The 21,181-nt window shown below is 37.8% G+C and overlaps 2 protein-coding genes across 4 annotated transcripts in view; both read right to left on the reverse strand.

Annotated features, from left to right (window-relative positions):
• Window positions 1-6,782, reverse strand: LOC306886605 (ectodysplasin-A receptor-associated adapter protein-like). 3 transcript variants are annotated; one of them, XM_079443866.1, is made up of 7 exons: window positions 6,541-6,782; window positions 5,714-5,794; window positions 3,932-3,990; window positions 3,312-3,363; window positions 2,981-3,051; window positions 2,491-2,542; window positions 1-1,428 (listed from the first exon to the last, which is right to left on the reverse strand). In XM_079443866.1, exons 2-7 carry the CDS (start codon window positions 5,730-5,732, stop codon window positions 1,052-1,054), a joined length of 630 nt encoding a protein of 209 aa, XP_079299992.1. In that variant the 5' UTR covers window positions 5,733-5,794; window positions 6,541-6,782; the 3' UTR covers window positions 1-1,051. The 3 variants fall into 3 exon arrangements, with proteins under 3 accessions (XP_079299992.1, XP_079299990.1, XP_079299991.1); XM_079443864.1 differs by lacking the exon at window positions 5,714-5,794; XM_079443865.1 differs by lacking the exon at window positions 5,714-5,794 and having other exon boundaries at window positions 6-1,428; window positions 3,321-3,363.
• A 9,151-nt stretch (window positions 6,783-15,933) lies between these two features.
• LOC306885900 (sodium/calcium exchanger 1-like) overlaps window positions 15,934-21,181 on the reverse strand; it is an 82,270-nt gene continuing 77,022 nt past the window's right edge. The window contains exon 7 of the mRNA XM_079442706.1: window positions 15,934-20,524. Within this exon, the coding sequence (XP_079298832.1) occupies window positions 20,148-20,524 (377 nt within the window). The 3' untranslated portion in view covers window positions 15,934-20,147. The remainder of the gene's footprint in view (window positions 20,525-21,181) is intronic.

Here is a 21,181-nt window from a genome sequence, read left to right on the forward strand (position 1 = left end):
CAGATACTGTGCATAAAAAAGTTTTATTTTTAAACGGAGAACCCTTGATGCACATAAACAGGCTTTAATGTTTAGACACAGGAAATAAAAAGCTAGGTAGGGTACATGGCACAAAACCAAACACTTTTTAAAGTCTAGAAGTTTAGAAGAGGTAATGTTGTCACATTCTACCCTACTACCTGCATTGTACATTTCACCATACATTTTGAAACACCCTGCATTTTTTAAACTAATATTTTCAATAAAGTCCAGTAAACTTCCAGATCCACTGATGTCTGCAGTTATACTGCTATTTTACCACTCCTTTCTCAGAGACATGCTAAATCTTTCTTAAAGTCTCAAAATAATAATTTTTAAAAAAGTGCCATTCATACTAAACATGATACTAAATTCAAGTGCTCAGTGAGCAGTGCAATGGGAATTTTGATATATAATCGCAATGTTTTACATGCTCAAATACATGTAAAACAATGAAGGAGATTCAGATTTTATACACTGAGTGGAGATGCAGTTTTTGTTTGATTAATTCTAGAATGACCCTGTTACTAGAATGCAGACTTAAACCAGTCTTAAACCAATTTAGATAAAGAACATTGACTCATAGTAGATGTTACGAATTTAAGGACACTTCATAAGACCACCAACACTGGCACACCACCATCAGATGACTGTTTGTCATCCGTTTATCTGTTTATAATAAATTAAATGCTGTATGACCGGAATCACAGTGAATTTCCAGACAGAATCTAAATGAGTAATCACACCTGAGCGGTCTTTCCGTTTTCTCCTGAAGTGCTGGGGAGCTACTGTGCATATATTTGTTAATCTTATCACATAGCTAATGCAGCTAACCAGCTGGTGACATTTGGAGTGATAAAAACAGCCAAAGGTTACCAAAAAAGTACATCCAGTGTAAAACCTCGTAAACACTGTCTTTGTACCACTCTGTTCAGTAATGTGTGTTCTGACCTGCTGTCCATCCCTGCAGTCATGAATTTCAGTTTCTACCAACACGTTTCTCCTTTGAAGTCCAGTTATTGTGAAGTCCCAGCTAATGGGCCTCCTGCCAGCGCGAGGGCCAGTCGTTCTCCATCCACCTCTGGAGCAATCGAAGCACATCGATGCGCTGGTAAAGCTGGCAGAGTTCGGTGAGCTCCGTGACAGGTTTCTGGTTGTAGCGCAGGAGGAACTCTTGAGTGGGACTGTGGTAGGTGGGACCATGTGTGCGCTGCTCTAGAAGCGTGAGCTCGTCGTAGCTCATTCCCCAGCGGCTTGCAAAGTTCTTCCAGTTTTTGACAGTGCAGTGAGTCGGATCGAGTTTCAGCCTTAGAGTGTACAGAAGGTCTTCGTCGTTCATCAGGTCACTGATTTTGGGTGGAGGAGCAGAACATAAACACTCCTTACAAGCCTTATGTTCTTTACTGAAGTCTAGAGAGTGGGGAAAGAAAAGCAGACATTGCATAAAGTCGGGATATCTCCAAAATTCATGCTAACAGTAACAATAGCCCTCCAAAACCCAATTTACACATGCTTCTTAACCCTCCGAAGGCTGTTTGTCTATGAAGCGCATTTTATTTTAAAACACTTCTTTTAAACCCTTTCTGTCACCTGATGGAAAACAAACACTTTTCAAATGAAATATGAAATTACCAATATAACCAGTAGATGGCAACAGAGGATCACTCATTAGCTCAGTTGAAAATACCACTCCCTAGTTCTTATCAGGTCTTGTATTTAGATTTATTGTAACAAATTTTAGTACCTTTACTGTATAGAAGTATGAAGTATAGCAAGCGCAGGAAGTCACGAAGTCCCATGTCATTAAATAAACCCAGACCCCAACAATTTAGAACGGTTAATTATTTAACTATTTTTGCACTAGTTAACTACAAATTAAATAAATTTGTTACCACAATAATAATTAATAAAATAATAATACATTAATACCTTCAAATATTTTTAGATTTAATAATAAAAAAAAAAAATTTAAACATTGCTTTACTTTTTGCTGCTAAATGTATTCAGCCAACACTGACCTGTTGCTGTTGTAGGTTTGTTGCTGAGCATTTACACTGCATTACGTAAGAAGAAGCAAATGATTAAATTACCTATTCATAAAGTCATCAGTCACTTGCTTTGTTCCTGAATGAATCAGTCCTTTTGAAATGATTAAAAGACTTATATATATATATATATACACACACACACACACATAATTCTTATACTGCATTTCTAATATAAGAATTTTACATAAAAGATTAGAACAGGTTAACCAAAAATTGGTTAATACATCTGTTGTGTATAATTGATGCATGGTTTCAGTTCAGTAAATTATAGAATGTGATAAAAAAAAAAAAAAAAACTAATGATTTATTGTTAGCAATGTACAATGTATTAATATCATATTGCCCCATTTTTATAACATTGTGTCCAATATGTGATGACAGTTGTGTACGGTGGGAATGGTAGTATTCTAATATTTACACATACCTGATGAAACAGAAGATGATGGAATAAATTCACTACAGTCATTTTCCACAGGCTGGGTGATTAAAAAAAAAAAGAGAGAGATTGTAAGGTGTATTATTGAAGTTGAAGATTTAATAAAGAAGGCTTAAGTATTACACATTTCACAAATACATTAAAGGAAACATCGGATGCCCATTTTCCACAAGTTCATATGATTCTTTAGGGTCTTCATGAAATGTCTGCAAAATAATTTGGTTAAGATTCCTTAATGGTTAATGTTAGATTCCTAACATGTCAAACATGCAAGGGGAATTTAGCATTAATATGAAAACCACGTTTCTTAAAAAGCCCACATGATACAACTCCTTGAGAATCATTATACAACACAGTGAGTGATCTGAATCTATAAATAAGGATGTTGTCAGAAATGTGTACGTGACTTCGGCAAATCATGATAGAAAGTGATCAGACCAATTCATTTCCAGTGGAAGATGCAAATTGAAAGACTCACTTGTCGTATCCTGTCCACCGCTGAAGACAAATATCCAGGGGGAACAGAGCTGAGCTGTAGGGTTACAGGATCTGTAGAGAATCAGAGATTCTATGAATAAACCCGTTGATCTTTTATTAATGCCTTCATGTCCTTTTTATTAACATCATCATGTCCTATTGAGCACGATTAGATGGAAAGTGTGGAGGCTGAACCAAAGGTCGCCACTCTAATTGCCTGAGATCAGCGGAACTGATTCAATATGCAGACAGGAAATAATCATTAATTGTATGCCTTTACACATTTATCACTACCAATACAAGCAGCAACAATGTAAATAAACAATTAATACCTCTGATACCTTGTGGATCAGTGACCTGAACGGGGTAATTTGACCTCAGCGACTGAAACAAACAAACACACACACAAACATCAGTAAAAACCCCCAGAGGTCAAACATCACATCACACACACATCGGAATCGGGACTTCAGAGGAAAACAATACACCTTTGTTCCTCTTTCTACACGTTGGGACACATTTGAAGAGAGGTGGCGTACAGTGTAGCGAAGGGAGGAAAATTAAACTTTCAGATGTGTGGCTAAATGAGCAGAGAACATGCTAGAACAAACCTCTGAGACTTAGTGGAGGGCGTCCCACAACATCGTAAGAGTGTGAGTTTCAAAACCTGCTCCTCCCATTCAATGCTACTTTCATATCATGTATGAAAATCATGTCTAACCTACATAATCTGTTGTGTTTGATCACAAAATGAAAGGCACCAATGTTTACAACCCATGTACCGTGTCATAATCCAAATCTAAACATCAACCTATGATTCAATTGATGTGTCAGTGGGTATTACCCAACGTCACCCATCCATAACATTGCACCATCTCTTCTGAATGAGTAAAGTACATCCTTAACTTATAAATGAATCAACTAAATGTTTAGGAAAAATAAAAAATCATACCATATCTTTAATGAAGCTGCTGGGGTCAGTGTCCTCCACCGGTTCAGAAGCCACTCTCCCTGCAAAAAAACCAAAGGTGAAACACTACATCATGTCAACCATTAGGTCCATTACACTGAATCAAGCAGAATGACCTATTTTTGATTTGTGAATTCTCAAATGAAAATGTATACATGTAAATATAGAGATATTAGCACAAAGTGAAAAGGCAGAGGATGAGAAGTGCGATGATTGTATTAAGAAAAGAAAATGGTTAAATCCATATATGGAATTAAAACCATCAGTTAAAGTTCTAAGTTTCAAAGACAAAAGGCACCTGTTATTGCTTTATCAGTCGCAAAAAGTCTTCTCTGCCAATACAGGCACTTTTAGCGTGCCAGATTCGAAAGACGTGCAGATCACAAACACTCCTCTGAAGCTGTATATACCATTATGGAACCAACAAGCAACATAAAAAAATAGAGAAGACTGTGAGAGGAAGGAAGTGAGAGAGATGTGTGTCTGTGTGTGAGAAGCACAGCGTGAGTAATTCAGTGGTATCAATGGCATGTGGCAGATTTCAAATACAGATATCTTTACTCTTCAATAATTCTGTGATCACCCCAATTTGCGATACCAAAACAATACATAGCTAGAATTCTACAGTGAGTTGTTTAGCAACAAACAATTAATCAGAAATTGAATGGTGCTTGTGTAATAACTATTGATTAGCTTTGTACAGCCATGGAAATGTTTCATTTCAGTGTCTGAAGGAAAAAAACTAAATCACAATTTTTGTTTGTACCGTTTTAAAACCAAAGTCATCATTAAATAAAAACCACCCTATCTATTATCTAAATGCATGTTATTGATCTTAATGTGTGAACGGTTCATACATTCATGTGTTTAATCTGCTTCAATCAGATGTAAGTCACAATGCACACTGTTACACTTTCACACAACCAGAGCTGATTTTTTTTTGTGATGACTTTCCACAGATAGACATGCAGTCATTTAAACAGGTCACGTGCTAGTTGTGCTACTGTATTCAATCAATTTTTCTGTCTTGTAAGTAAATAACAAAAACAGCGAGGAACAGAGATACATAGCGAGAAACCTGGGACAACTTGGAAGAGTCTCCAAAATTAGTATTTTAAACTCTTCTGTCGCATTTCAGAGGCAAAGCGTAAAAAAGCATGACTTCCATGTTTCCGAGATTAGCTAAAGAGACAGCAGAGACACAACTGACTGTTTGTTGCTTGAGGTTTGGTGACGGGAAAGATTGATCATGCATGGTTATCACCACAGTCTCACCCACACCAGACAGCTTAACCTCTGGTTGTGCTGTGAAATGTGTGTGTTGACCGCCAATGCTACTTCACACGAAAGTCACAATTCAGAGGAATTAAGAAGTAATTTTTGCTTGCTTATACAGACCTTAAAAAAAGGCATGAGCACAAAATATAGGGTATTTTCTAGGAAACTGAAACAGGATGTTGCCCTTTCACTGCAATCATGATGACCGCTGAAAGTACAGGCAGGGAAAAAACAAGCAACAAACTCTGATGTAAGCAGCAAACCGGAAAGGGTGCCTAGCACCTTGAGCTGATGTTATCTATGGAAACTTATTTTCACTTATGCTGTCCCACTGCAAAAATACCCAATACTAATAAAAAGAAAACCTTTCACAATCCAGTGCGTTTCATTTTTTTACAGGAGTAGAACGATAAACTAACGCTCATGGACAGATCAATCTACACGTGCCACATTGAACCTCTGTCAGTATTACAGACGAATCCAAACCTGCGCAGCCTGAATCCATTCATGACCGTTTCTGCTCAGCCAGGGAATGCAGAGAGCATGTAGCCGCTTGCTCGGGATGCACTTGAAGAGAGAAAATGTAAACCACATCATAATATAATCCTGCAGGGCAAAACCCTCTGCACAGACCTTCTTCTGCATGGCCACCCATACACTAACAGAAGCAACACACAAATACTGCAGTATAAACCCCGTCACCTCTACAGAAGAACAAGCAAAGTCTTCTGAAATAAAGACAGAGCAAAACCAACAAGTTTTTATCCTTTTACACAACAGACTGCAGCATGAGAAAGTCTACCTGATTTGATGTAACTCTACAAACAATATATACACATACATACACACATATAGCCTATATAGCTATATATATATATATATATATATATATATATATATATATATATATATATATATATATATATATATATATATATATATATATATATATATATAGGCAACATATATATATATATATAGCCTATACACACAATCGCACACAAATAAATATATATATATATATATATATATATATATATATATATATATATATATATATATATATATATACACACACACACACCATGACATAAACCATGATGTTCCCTATTGTCTGCTTACATTTTACATAAGACCTTACCCTGTAAATGTTCACCTTTTGACGTTTTAAACTTCTTATTTAAAAAACTGAAAACCAAGTAGCCTAGGCTACTCCGAACCAAAACAAAACCATTTCTTGCCCATCATTTTGTCGCTCATGTCCAGTATAAAGCGCATGTATTCTCCAGGTACAAAGAAGCGGCTTTACTTACCAAACGGCTTGGTGAACGCCTTCAAACTCGTCATGTTCACTACAATTGTTTCAAACATAGGAGATGATCGCTGATGACCTTTTACACGATGGCTGGATTTAAATGTTGGGTACGGCGCCGGTGAGCGCGTGCTGTCCCGGTAGATAGAGCCTACACGAAAACCTTCAAACTACCTGCTCTAACTTTTCCTGCACGGAATATCAGACATCTGCTTGTGTGCCGTGAGCTGTCTATTCTGTCCCACTAAAGGAAATTGCGTAGAGCATTTACGCCACAGATAACGTCACATTTTCTCACCTCCGCCTCTACACACGTTTAATGTAATGTATAAACACTGTGCTTGTTTGGTTTGTATAAACGTAACAACTGTATACATAATACTTTACTAATTAAATGATAAGGTTTGATTAAAGATATCTTAATTATGATAATGTGAATAAACCTCGACTTACACGTATGAATGAATCAATGCATCAAGTAAAAATAAAATATTTGCCTTGTACCTTTGACTACAAGTGAGCTCTCAAACATATAAACTTTAAAAATATATATATGTTTAACTGGGCTATGGCCTATGGGCCTATTTTAATTAGAAGCGGATGTACGCTTTGTTTTCTACTTTAATTTACAGGAAATTAAAGCATAGTTGTATGCTATATGTTGCATCTCAAGGTGAGCAACCTACCTGTTACAATCAAAAATGCATATTCTGTCAGCGATGAACGTCAGTCACAACCTATATTTAACTAGCTGGGCGTACAACTAAAAATAACCTTATGACCCAATAGGTCCAATATAAGAAAGTGGTTGGAAAAAAAACCCTCCTAAAATAATTTAATAGTGTCTGTATTTCACAATGTCACCACTGTGGGTCGCTATAAGCACACGGTCTAAAAAATACATTATTTGCCTAATAATAATCTCTGCAAAGAATAACAGCTTGCTTAGGGTATTATCTGTAAAGATAAAATTTTAACAGCTACCCAGAGAAAAATTCGGTTAGCTTTGACTAATTAATTAATTTAAATCTAAAAGTAAGCTTTTAGAACATGTGTCACAGGCAGGCACAAGTTCTTTTTCTTGTGCCAAAATTCTACTTTCTATCCCAATGGGGAACAAACCAAAATCTTCAGTAACGCCACAGAAGGACCACTTTCTCAGAAACGTCTTTATTTTACACAATTAAAAGCGGAAAAGTTCAAGTAGTCTGTTTACGTAGCATTCAATAAAATTAATCTGAATAAATAAAAAGCCCATAGACTGATAAGCACCACAATACACCTACGTCTAAATCAGCCTTGAATAAGCTATTTAGTAGGGGAACCAAGTACTAAGAAAAGCCCCAAAGAAAACCTCACAATTTGCACACACTTAAAAGGCAAATAATCACTACAAGTGCACGGTGAACCCGTACTATAAATTCCCACTCAATTTCATACCACACAAAATACTTAAGTTCCTATTCCCCGATTTAAATTGGATCTAGTGCAGCTCTTTATACAAGGCTGAAATATAGTCGTAACACAGCAAAAGACGAATAATACGCACAACACGACAGTAATGATGCTACTAAAATAACACAATGGTTTCTATTGATAAAAAGCCAAGGATTTAAAGGTCCCTGAATACAACCCCATCCCATCAACTCAGGGGAAGAAGTCTCTGATGGATCATCATGCTCTTGTTCCACCTCTAACTACTGCAGGCACGGACGAAGAAGGTTCTGGTGGACCACCCGCTCTGGCCCAGTTCTCCCTTCTGGTCTTATCACATACACAGGTTGGTCTTGGTATGGTAAGTTCACCACTACATCTGGTCGGGGGTCCCACCGATCCCTCAGCTTTCCCCTTCCTTGTCTCCGTTGATTTCTCACTAATACTCCTTCTCCTGGCAACAAGCGGCAGTCACGTGCAGTCCGATCATACAATAGTTTGTTCTTCTCAGCAGCTCTTTGTAAATTTTGGCAGACCTTATTCTATGCTTGGGTTAGGGATTTATGATGTTCTTGCACCCACTCTTGGACACTCCCCACCCCACTCTGATTAAAAGTCCCCAATGCTAAGTCTACCGGCAGGCAGACATGTCGACCAAACATTAAATTAGTAGGGGCATATCCAGTTGAACTGTGCACAGAATTATTATATATGCGAGTCAAAAAGCAAAGTCGACTCGCCCATTGATCTTGTCCTTCAACATCTAAATGTGCCCAACAAATTCAGTAGGGTCTGGTTAAAACATTCACAGGTCCCATTTCCTTGAGGGTGATACGGAGTGGTGCGTTTTTTTTCGGCACCCATAGATCTTGCACAGTTCTTGTACTAACTTAGACTCAAACCCTGGCCCTTGGTCTGAGTGAAATCTCTCAGGGCAACCAAAAGGTTGAATTACACAGTTCCACAGTACTCAGGCACTTGTTACAGCTGTCTTGTCTGGAGTGGGTACAGCCCATGCAAATTTAGTAAAAAGATCATTCATAACAAGAATGTTCTGATACTGGTCCATAGGTCGACTCAAAGACAAAAAGTCTAGTGCCACAATTTGCAAGGGTGCCTGGGGGACAAAGATGGTCAATTGAGTCTTAGCATCTGGTTTAGCCTTTCGAAGAACACAATGTGGGCAGCCTGCAAGGTACTCACGAACCGAGGTCTCCATCTGGGGCCAAAAGAAATGTCTCTGCAGTAAGGAAAGTATCTTCTCAACTCCTTGATGGCCCATCCGACTGTGGTAAGCCTCTAACAAGCTCTGCTTCTGAGTCTGAGGGACGACTATCTGTTGTACTATCTCCTGTTTTGCTGAGTCTTGTCTGAAACGACAGAGTACACCCTCTTTCAAACACAGTCAATTCCACTGACACAAAAGCTTCTGCACGTCTTTAGGCTGAGCCAGTCATTTCCAATCTCGAGGGCAAACATCCTGCCTCCACATAGTTGCATGCTCTCCTCAAAACTGCATCTTGTCCTTGTAAATCTCGCCAATGTTGTGGATCCCACCCCCACCCAGAGGGCGTATCACTGGGGTGTCTGCCTGGGGCTTCCACCATTGCCACGTTCATCTGCCCTAAAGCAACATGGGGGACTGGCTTATGGGAAATCTGTGAGACCGGCAACCTTGACAAGGCATCAGCATTAATATAAGCCCTCCCAGACCGATATCTTATTTCATAGTCATAACTTGCCAATTGGGCCACCCTCCTCTGCTCTACCGCCCCCAGTTTCGCAGCATGAAGATGTACTAAGGGGTTATTGTCAGTTATCACTATCACTTTAACATCCCACAAATAGTCTTTAAATTTTTCAGTAATGGCCAACTTCATTGTTAGCAGTTCTAGTTTAAATGAACTATAATTTGCATCGTTTCGTTAAGCTGGGTGAAGACTTCTACTCGTGGACGCTATCACATGCTCTACCCCCCCCCCCCCTTGCTGTTGTGCTAATACTGCTCCCAATCCTTGATTACTAGCATCCGTGTACACCAAAAAGGGCAATGAAAAATCGTCATAAGCTAGAGTAGGTGCTTGCACAAGCTCTTTCTTCAACTGTTGGAAAGCAACCTCACACTCTAAGGTCCATTCAATCTTCTGCAAATTTTGACGTTTACATCGCCCTCTACCTACCAACAACCCATTCAAAGGCTTAGCAATCTGAGAGAAACATCTGATGAAATGACGATAATACCTTGCAAACCCTAAAAAAGATCGTACTTGCTTAAAGGTCTCAGGGGTGGGCCATTCTCTTACCACTGTCAGCCACTTCCTCTCCACTGACACAATGTCTCAGAAACTTCACACGTCTGCGGAATACCTGGCACTTCTCGGGTTGCAACTTCAGCCCATACCATTCCAAAGCTTCAAATACTGCACCTAGATGTTCCAAAATGGGTTCAAAATCCTGAGAAAACACAATAACATCATCCAAGTATGCTAAAGTGGAATCTGTAAGGGGACCATTTAAACACCGCTGCATTAACCTTTGGCCCTCTGGTTCCCGTTCACTCGGGCCAAATAGGACTCATCACGAGGATAATTGGTTAATGATGATCGGTTCTGACACAGCTCTTAAAAAAAAGGATCTGACATCCCAGTGAACTGTTCTTTTACCTCTTGCATTAGCTCATGACGAAACATCTGCTTCCAATTGGCGGCAGGCTCTACTGCGACATTCTGGGTAAATACTGGTATAGAGGAGGCCCACAGATCTTGCCTCTTGCTCTCCAAAGCCTCCTTCCTCACATCTTCAAAAGTCAGCCACTGATTTCTCCGGACCTGGGCCCGTAACTCCTGCTGAATAGGTCCTTCTCATAAACCCATTACAAACTGGTCTCTCAGCAGCATATCTCCTCCTTCCAAGCCGGTGTCATCTCGCCACTCCAACCTGGAAAACAAAAAGCCCTAATTGATTGCCAAGCTTCCTGTCTATAATTAAAAAAACTGTGCCCTCAACGCAGCAACTGGGGTATTATCACCATACAGTCCCTTCAATAATGCATTCTTCTCATAGGCATTCAATAAATTTTGACTTTTAGTCTGAGTTAAATCTCTCTTTTTGGCTCTTTTTGTCTGTAAAAGAAAACCTCCCTAATAATTTGGCATGCCTGAATATAAGGAGTTTTTGATTTCCAGCCTTCATGGACAATTATATATCACTTATAAATTATTAAATACAAAGTCAATAGTAGTTATTAAGATTGATGTGGTTTGGAATTGGTAAAATGTTCTTGGAAAAAAATATGACCAGAATATCAACTTGCTTAATAATTCGGCACACCGTGTAGTATTCTACAGTATATGCAGAATAGTGACCACAAAGCAAGACCACATTTTGTGCTTAAATAGGATCTCAGCGTTAATGAGTAAACAGTTCTTCACCGTTCCTCTCCAAGCTCATTTTATAACACAGTTTGCTTATTCCATCTATATATGTTAATGTTGGCTTCACTTCATTGAGATGAAGTATTAAATGCATCCATGTAGAAAGAGAACATTAATACACTTCTTGGAAAGCGGCAACCAGAATAATTAGCTGCTCGCTAGCTGCCCGTACTAAGTGCTCCATTGTTTAAAATGGCAGGCCATGGTCTGATATACAGCCTTACAATGGCCAGTTTTCATTCCTGATATGGTCCGTTAAACAACAGAGGGTTTGAGAAAAGGGGCATCCTAAATGAAAAGTGAGTGGCTACTGTTAATCTTGTGGTAATGAAATTTAGCACTTCATCTTTAGGGCTAATTACTGAAAAATGAACATATCTCCAATCGTGTCTTATTCATGTGTTTTATTAATCAGTTTTATTCACTGAATAATGACAGATGGAGAGTTACTGTAGAGTTATTATTATTATATTAGCACAAGACATCCTTACAGTGAATTACACATCAAATTGTATTAAATAAATAAATAAATACACAAATGGTGGTCAACTAAAATCAGAATCAGTAACTAACAGAATCAGTTTTAATTCAGCTTTGGCAACTAACTAAAGACACTAGATTTTTTAAGTGTGATTTATGTATTTAATCAGTACTATTGTGTAAGAGTGTTTAATAAAACAAAAACAAAATAAAAAAATAAATAAAATATAATTAGTATCTACCATAATGAAGCTGTAGATAAAGAAATGTTTTGTCTCATGGTTATCAAAACTTTCTCCCAACCAAAAATTAGTTATTAAACTTAAATATATACCCTCACTTGAAATCTCACACTTGTAAAAGTGTTCAAAGTGATTTTTTATATAGTTATTTTTTGCAGTCATGTCATAGACTCACCTAGGCAAAGAATTGAACCAGAATTGGGAATGGTGTCTCCCCTCAACAAATAAATTGTAAGTAAATAGCTTGACGCTGCTGTGTGGGATGCAAGGAAACAGTTATTGGACAATTAGACATTTACAAAATAATTATATTTAGAGATAGTGTTGGAGTGTCATAAGAAGCTGCTGCATTTTCAAACAGTTTCAGACACGCTCAGAGCTGAGATATCCCTAAATGAAATAAAACCTGTTGTTATTAGCATGAGTGGATAAGGACACTTTTTTTTTCTATTACTTCCATTTGCAATTAAAATTACTTTCAGGTGCCTCCACAGACTGCATAAGAGTGTCTCAATAACAAGCTGAATAATTGCCCAGAAAGAGGACAACCTCATCTAATACCTCTTAAAACATAACGAATACTCCTCTCTTAAATCACAACTGCTTGAGAATACAACAACATGGTGTAAAAAAACATTGCTGCTTTGTTTCAAGGCCAGAATGTTTTAAGCTATTCAGGATGAGCCTTTTGTATGACTGTATGTGTCATCTTTGCTGCTAACATTTATTTGGTTGAGCACAAGACACCATGGCAGGCCCTCTAACATTGTGTGGTGCATTCACACACACTCTAAAGGGCTCAGGGACCACTGCTCTGTCATTTATGTGACATTTAAAATTCTTTATGAGGTCCAAGATGGTCCTATCTGAATGAAATTGGTTAAGAAATGCACACATTCACGCACAACACAATACTGAATGGCTTGTGTTATTATGGAACATAATCTCTGCTGATTCCTTCAAATGCCAAATAATAGTGAATAGGCTCTTTTAAGCTGCAAGACAATAGAAAATGAGACAAAAAAGAGAATGACTATAATAAAACGATGTGTCTGCTTGCCAGCAGATGCTCCCTCATAATGATTATGTCTGATTCTGATATAAATGCTTCCCATCAGATCATTTTAAACTTTAACGAAGAGCATTTAGGCAGACTTTGTGGATGTGTAGTTGTGGATTTGTAGACCTAAATGACTAAAAACATAAAAATTCTGTAGGTTTTTGAAGCATATGAGGCATAAGAGTAGAAACAGCTGACACTTGTGTGTTCTGGATGATGGATGGATCTATGTGAATAATATGAAGTTGTTAGTCTTTAATCTGTCCTCCTGTCAGATACATTACACTGCAGTGCATTTCACACCAGCTAAAGCTGATGGAAACCCAGTGCACAGCCCAAGGGGCTTCCCAGGTTTTCACATGAGGCCAGACACACTATACGTTTCAAATAAGGGTGCTTCTCAAATGCAAGGCTGCATCCTAGTAAGGCAATTTTTTTTAACTATTACGAAGTAACTTTCACATAAAGTACCTACTAGACAGCATGCGATTTCAGAGCTACTGTATTACGCAGCTCATCCGGGTAGTTCAATTGCGACGGTGCTAAAACTGCGCTCTTTTTCATACAAACGCCGCCATCTTGTGTCTAATTTATGGATTGTAGTGACATTGAAATATGGTTGCAGTTTGTTTCTTTGCTGTTTTGTACACGGTAATGGACTGGTCCTTCTGTGGAAAATAAAATTAGATTTTTTTGATAGTAATTCACTCTCCACAAACAATATAAACATGCGTAAAATGTAAAAAACAAAACAAAAAGCAAATCAAAAATTAAATGTTAGAACAACATTAGGGCTTGTAAATGCTCTTTTAAAGAATCATAATAATTTGTTCTTCACATTTAGGCTACAGTAGGCTATTGAAGTTACAATGATTGTGAATATTCAAAGCATTCTCACTTCCATGTGTCAAATACCTGTGCCACCTTCTTTAAGGGATAGTCCACTCAAAAACAAAAGTTCTCTCATGATGTACTCACCTTCATGCCTCATATGTTTTCTTTCTTCAGATGAAGACAAAATTTTACAAAAATAATCTATATGACTGTGAACCATATGCCAAATGTCATGCATGACGTAAACAAATGTGTTGTGAAACTTGTGGGAGAAGTCCCACACTTGTGGTTTCTGCACTTGACCACTTGTTTACTTAAATAACCTGTTTCCTGTATTTTAAGGGTTCATAATTGGCTTTAAAACTGCAAGTCTGGATAGAACATTTGATTAACCAATGGAACACACTAACAATAGTGTTGTAAAAATGCAAGTAAAATTTTTACAAAGCTTTATTTACACATTTTGTACATATAATACTTTACACTTTAAAATAAAACTACTAGCTGCTAATATTTCAAACTATAAAAGTTTATAGTTTGAAATATTAGTATTTTTCTTCAGAAGACATTTTTGAAGATTGGGGGTCCCATACATTTATTAAATTGACTTAACAAAGGTGGATATTTTTCTAAAAACATTTTTTGCATTAATCTGAAGAAAGAGGGTCATTAACATCTGAACCATCTGTAGTTACCTGAACTACAGATGGAACCTGAATCATGGATTGACTCATGGTTGTCCAACAGTGACGAGAGAAAAGATTTGAGCAGTTTTGAATGTGCAATATTACATTAATGAATGTGCGGTTACATTAATGGCATTGCAATGAAATTTCTTGGAAAAACAGCCCATTGTCAATAGCGATGCATGAATCACAACTCACAAGCTAATCTGCATGACTTTTCCTCCCTCAAGCATTACAGCATGAATTTCTATTGAAATTACTCAATTTTGCCTGCAAATCTGGCTGCACATAAGGTTGTCAATATAATAAATAAATAAAATAAAATACGGCACATTTAAATAGTGTAGTTAATAAATATTTGTTAGTAACTACTAAGGGTTACTTCACCCAAAAATGTAAATTCTGTCATTAATTACTCTTCCTCATGTCGTTCCAAACCCGTAAGACCTTCGTTCATCTTCCGAACACAAATTAAGATAGTTTTGATGGATTCTGAGAGCTCTCTAACCCTCCATAGACAGCAAGGCTATTACCAAAATCAACGGACAGAAACGTAGCAAAAACATCGGTAAAATAGTCCATGTGACATCAGGGGTTCAACCGTAATTTTACGAAGCTACAGCAAAGGAAACAATAATAACAAATTAATCAATGTAATCAGCGTTGTTTACTTTCAGCATGCACGTGCTGTCTACTGAATATAAACAACATTGATTATGTTCTGGGGTACTCTCCAAAATGGCGGAAGACAGTAACTTGGAGAGAAGAATTGTTGAATAAATCATGTTATTATTGTTTTCTTTGTACACAAAAAGTATTCTTGACTTCGTAAAATTACGGTTGAACCCCTGATGTCACATGGACTATTTAACCGATGTCCTTGCTACGTTTCTGTCCGTTGATCGTGGTAATATCCTTGCTTTCTATGGATAGTCAGAGAGCTCTCAGATTCCATCAAAAATATCTTATATATTTTATTTGTGTTCCGAAGATGAACGAAGGTCTTTCGGGTTTGGAACAACATGAGGGTGAGTAATTAATGACAGCATTTTAATTTTTGTGTGAACTATTCTTTTAAATTATGCAGCGTGGCAGTTTCAAAGTAGTTTCCACAACACCATTAAAGATGACACCTTCTGTCTTCTGGACATCAGTAAGCGAGCATGTGTGTGTGTGTGCTTATTCAGAACCACAATCATAAAAAGAGACACACTGCAGCCACTTGGCTCTAAACAGGATTTCCCAAACTTTATTTCCTGTGTAGAGGTGTACTAGGGGAGCAATCACAGTTAGTGGACATCCATCTTATTAGATTGAGTGCAACACAAAAATAAAAAAAACAAAAACAAAATCTCATATTTAATTATTCAGATTGAAATTAAAACAACCTAACGATCAAAACAAAACAGCGTGAAATAAAGCGAAAAGTGCAAGAGAGAAGGAAGAGATAAGAAAGAGAGAGAGTGAGAGGAGGAAAACAGAGTCAGCTTTAATAAGCCCATAACAAGAGGACTGTGTAAGACACACTATGCCACAAGGCCACACACACTTGCATTAACATGACTCTCAGCATTAGCTTACAGCGATCAAACACATACAATGATTTGAGCCCCTCGATCTATACAAGACAGATAAGATAATAAAACTTACAGGCTTTAGACCAGCTATGACGTTACATACAATACATTCAGTCCTGCTTTGGCATGAGAGCTTTCAGCCTTGTTGTTGACATTACAAAAAACAGTGTTTTGTCTTGTTTTTCTGTGTAAATATTCTCTTTTTAACATTTAATTTTTACCCTCTTGTTTTTAAGCATAAACCTCATTAAATTATTAGATTTATGCTTGAATCAACAACAAAAAATAATTCCTTGTTTTAGATTTTTAGATATTTCTTACTGGAAAACAAGACAAAATGACTAGTTAAGAACAATATTCTCTGCAGTATAAGTGGTTTTGCAAACCTTTATACATGCTATAAATTTATACATTATAAATAAGTGATATGTAGACATTTACACACATATACGCACTGTTCAGGAATACCAGGAACACCGCTACACACATATACTCTGCGATTGTTTACAACATACAGCCTACATAATTTCACTGGACACATTAATGCAAGATGTTAGTGAGGCCTTGGATTGGAGAGAGAAAGAGAGTGATAGAGAGAGATGGGAGGAGGAGGAAATAATATTATCAAAGATTAGTATTAAACTCCTGAAAGACTAGAGTCCATCTGAGCAGTGAGGAAGAGAGAGGGGGTTTAGGAATGTAAGACATACACAAGGCAAACCCTGACGCTTCACACACATTCTCCTGATGTTTTACAGACATTTTCCAGATGGTTCACTGATTTTTGCAAGATGGTTTACAGACTCAGAGCAGATAAATAACGGACTGTATGTTCCCTTAATTCTTACAAATATCACAGACTGCTCCAGACCGACCAAACAAACACACTCGCACACACACACTGCTCAGCGAAGAAACTAGAACAAAACAAGCTCTATGCAACAATCAATCCAAAAGGCAATATTTGTCATTCTGAAGTCTCAAATAAATACATTGTATTCTCTCTTTGATAACGGCAGAGCGGTGACTCTGCCTTCATTCTACTGTACAGTATATACATACACACCTGAACACTTCAGTGACAAAATATTTCATACTGTTAAATAATATAACCATTGCAACAACCAAGCAAAGGGCCTTGATATATTGCTTCCTTCATTTGTACATGTGCTCCTGTACTAAACGACAGATACTGCCTTTTTAATATACATGTGCAAGTAAAAAAAAAAAAAACAACAACAAAAAAAACCAAATACATTTAAATGAAACTTACGGACAGGAAAATCAGAAAAAAACAGAATATCTATACAGCTTTCAAACCTCTGTCGACTACATTAATGAAGGGGATTCTGCGTACTATATACAGACAGGTTAGCATCCATGCATTGTCAACACGAAGCACATTAACATTCCAAATATGGACATGGGAAACAAGGGGGCGGGGTAAAGGGAGGGGCTAGGTTCCACAGGGGGGCGGTTCCAATGCAGCCACGCCCTGATTTACAGACCACAGAGCACAGACGCACAATTGCTGACCCCTGCTCTGCCAAAGCAAATACATATACAGTATAAACTGTAGAGACCATGTACAGTTTGAACGCCCCATACGGAGAGGCGCACCTGCGGTCGGTTGGTGTGACGGCTAGCGAGCAGCACGTACAGCAAGAGTCTGTGAAAGACTTCTCGGCAGAACTTGGTATGGCTGTAATTCACATTATTTCACCAACTTCACCTGTTTGTTTATTGGTTAGATAGATATTAGGCTTCAGGTAAGTGTCTTTTATTGATGTTGGTTTAATCCTTCTTTGTTTGTAGTGTCTTTCTTGTGGATTTTAGAATTAGCAAGCAACAGCGGACCATCTTCATCAGGGATTGCAGGTCATCATCGAAGGCTTCCTACAGAAATGCCCTGGAGCTGGTACAGTATAGTTTCCTTTCATTCAAAATGCAAAACAAAACAAAACACAACAAAAAAAAGAAAGAATAATTTTTCTTCTCTTTCAAAATCAAGCTTCTGAAACTACAAACCCCAACACAGAATCCCTTTAAAAACACTCTTTCATTACAAGAAAATGTGTTCAGATGCAGTAAAAGAGCTGTAGGCTGGATCCCTTCAGTACAAACACCTATAAGAAATGTCACCAAGGCCTCTTTATCCTTGCAAGGACATTTTTGCTGTGGGTAAAAAAGGTAAGATTGGAAATACAAAACCCACTTCAGGGGCCTGTGTGGCACACTGCAGTTCTCCACTAGAAAGAATTTCCCTTTGGCAAATTTGGCGCAAACTACACAATAGATGAAGTCCAAAATATCTACGTCAGATCTACTGTGCTCAGTCCAGAAACACGATTTCATATATTTACTTACCCACTAAGACTGAAAATCGAACTTTGGAAAGGAGAGTGAAAAATCCTGCAATTGCATTTTTTAAATTTTAAACCGAGCTACTTTTTTTTCAGTTTGTTTGTGTTAAACCATGCTATCCTAAGGATGTGTATCCTAAGTCAAATTTAGATTAGTTCTACAATTTCTGCTTTTAAAATCGACCTACTTCTAAAGCCGTGACTTCTCTATGAGATTTACCTTACAGCTCTGTATGCAGCGAATCTACAAAGTACAAAGAAGCAATCTCAGCAGGGTTGGAGGGAAAGCGTGCCCTCGTAAACTCCACATAGATGAGTGACTGACTGTCTCTGTATGAGCAAGTTTATCAAGCAAAAGACTACCGATTATACATGCTTGCAAATTGTGTGTTTGAGAACAAATCGCTGAAAGTATGGCCACTGGTTTTGTGTATTTTTCGTAGTGTGTGTCCGTAAATGTATGCGTGCATGTTTGGACGGAAAGTAACAGTCATAATTGTAAACTCTCGAATGTGATGTTGGCAAAAGCATGTCACATGCTGGATTATCTTCACTACGCTGACCTCACACACGGTCCATCGATTGCATAAATTAATAATCGAATCAGTAACAAACCGCAGTGTGTTTGTATTAGAAAATTCAGGATGTTCCTTAAACCGAGCTCTTTCGATAACACTTTACGATCTTTGAGAGCGTCAGATCAAGGCTTTTAAATCAAAGTCTTGCACTAGTGCACCGCTGGTCTCTAAAGCTTCAGCGCCGGGAGAGATTAGAGCTGGCGTACTTCACTCTCCTTATTGTTATTCTCTTTCTGAACTGGAATGGACTACACTAGTGCAAGAGTGCGATAAAAACTGGCCTTCACAGGAACTACAAGCTGCTCTTGAAAACAACAAAAGCTTAAACAGGAGCGGCGAAAGTTGACCCCTTTCGGTTAGGACCGCTCTGATTACATAATCTGTAAACACAAAGTAGTGTGTCTGAAAAATCACCCAAGCAAAATTACAGTACCGCTCGGTCCCCGTTAAGATAACAAACCTATAACACACAGCCACATTACCCAGAGCTCCATGGCACTATGAAGGGAGCTTACAGATTCCACGGTCCAACATGGCTTTTATACTGGTTTACACAACAAAAAAAAAAAGGTTAAAAAAGCACAACTACAGTAGTTAAATGTAGCAATAATAGCTTTTCATAGTCTAGATTTGATGTTTGAACACTGTGGTCAAAGCCCGCCCAATCAGATGCAGTCACACAACAAATAGAGGAAGATGAGGATGAAGGAATGGCATGTTGAGAGAACAGAAGAACGGGCCGATGGTCTGCGGAAAAAACAATTATCCTCATGAACCCGAAACCGAGTCTGACGCTGTTGCCTTCCTCTACAGTCTTTAGTCTTTGCTTATTTTTCCACAGAATGCATGATCGTGTGTGTTACTGTGTGAAGGTGTGTAGTTCTGTGTGTATATGCATGTGTGAGCGCGTGTACGTGTGTTTAGAAGCCCTTGATGTGGCAGTAAGCCTCCAGAGAGGAGAACAGGATGTAGAGGAGCCAGAGGCTGACGAAAAGCATGGTGGTCAGCACTTTAGCAGTCCGCGGACCCCCCAGCTCGCCGCCGATGTCGGGTCGGCGGCGGTACATGAGCACCGCCACACAGATAAAGGCGAAAATGGTGAAGAGGGTGACGGAGAAGGCCAGGCTACCTGGCTCCACCCTGAAGTCGTGGCCCTTTGAGTTGTGGTAGATGGCGGCGATGGACCAGGCCACTCCAATCCCCAAGAAGACGTTCACGGCGTTGCTGCCCGTCACATTTCCAATGGACGCGTCGGCGTACTGATCCTGTGTCGCTGCCACTTTACTGGCAAAAGTGTCTGAGAGGAAGATGACAGGAGGAAGAGGAAGAGAAAGAAAGGAGTTAGAGGAGAAATAGAGGTGTTAGTATAGTCAAATATTTCAGTCAATACTTATCATGATTCATAAACATTCTGATAAATTAACTTAGAATTATAATTGTTAAATAAATAATCAAATAAATAGACTAATAAAATGTTTATTTATTTTACTTGATTTTGAAAGATTTAGATCATTTCTGGGACCATAATTCATAAAAAAGCATTAATGTAACAAGAATACATAGATGAGTCACTAAGTGTATCTGTATGGGATACTGAGCAAGTTTATCAAGCAATAGCCTAGTTATCATGATTTCATAATTATTGTGATAGATTAATAATGTATTTTATACCTTATACTTGTAAAATAAATAATTAAACAAACAAACAAATACAAAGTATTTAAAAAAAAATAAGAATATTATGTATGTATTTCTTTATTTTGCCATAAATCACAAAAATCATTCATGTAGAACAACGCATAAATGTAACAAAATTTAGCCAGGTTTATGCTTAAAACAAGAACGAATAATAAGAATAACTATATATATATATTTCTTTTTTTCTGTACAGAAAATAAGTAATTAAATAATATTCAATTAACATAAAATAATTCAAATAAACAAGTAATTCAAA

This window comes from Barbus barbus (assembly GCF_936440315.1).
Source record: "Barbus barbus genome assembly, chromosome: 20".
In the NCBI taxonomy this organism is placed as follows: domain Eukaryota; kingdom Metazoa; phylum Chordata; class Actinopteri; order Cypriniformes; family Cyprinidae; genus Barbus; species Barbus barbus.

Coding starts and splice junctions, on each gene's coding strand:
- LOC306886605 (XM_079443864.1), bottom strand. CDS start 6,598: ATGTTTGAAACAATTGTAGTGAACATGACGAGTTTGAAGGCGTTCACC. Junction 2,543..2,980: donor CGGTGGACAGGATACGACAA/GTGAGTCTTTCA, acceptor TTAATCACCCAG/CCTGTGGAAAATGACTGTAG. Junction 1,429..2,490: donor ATCATCTTCTGTTTCATCAG/GTATGTGTAAAT, acceptor CCCACTCTCTAG/ACTTCAGTAAAGAACATAAG.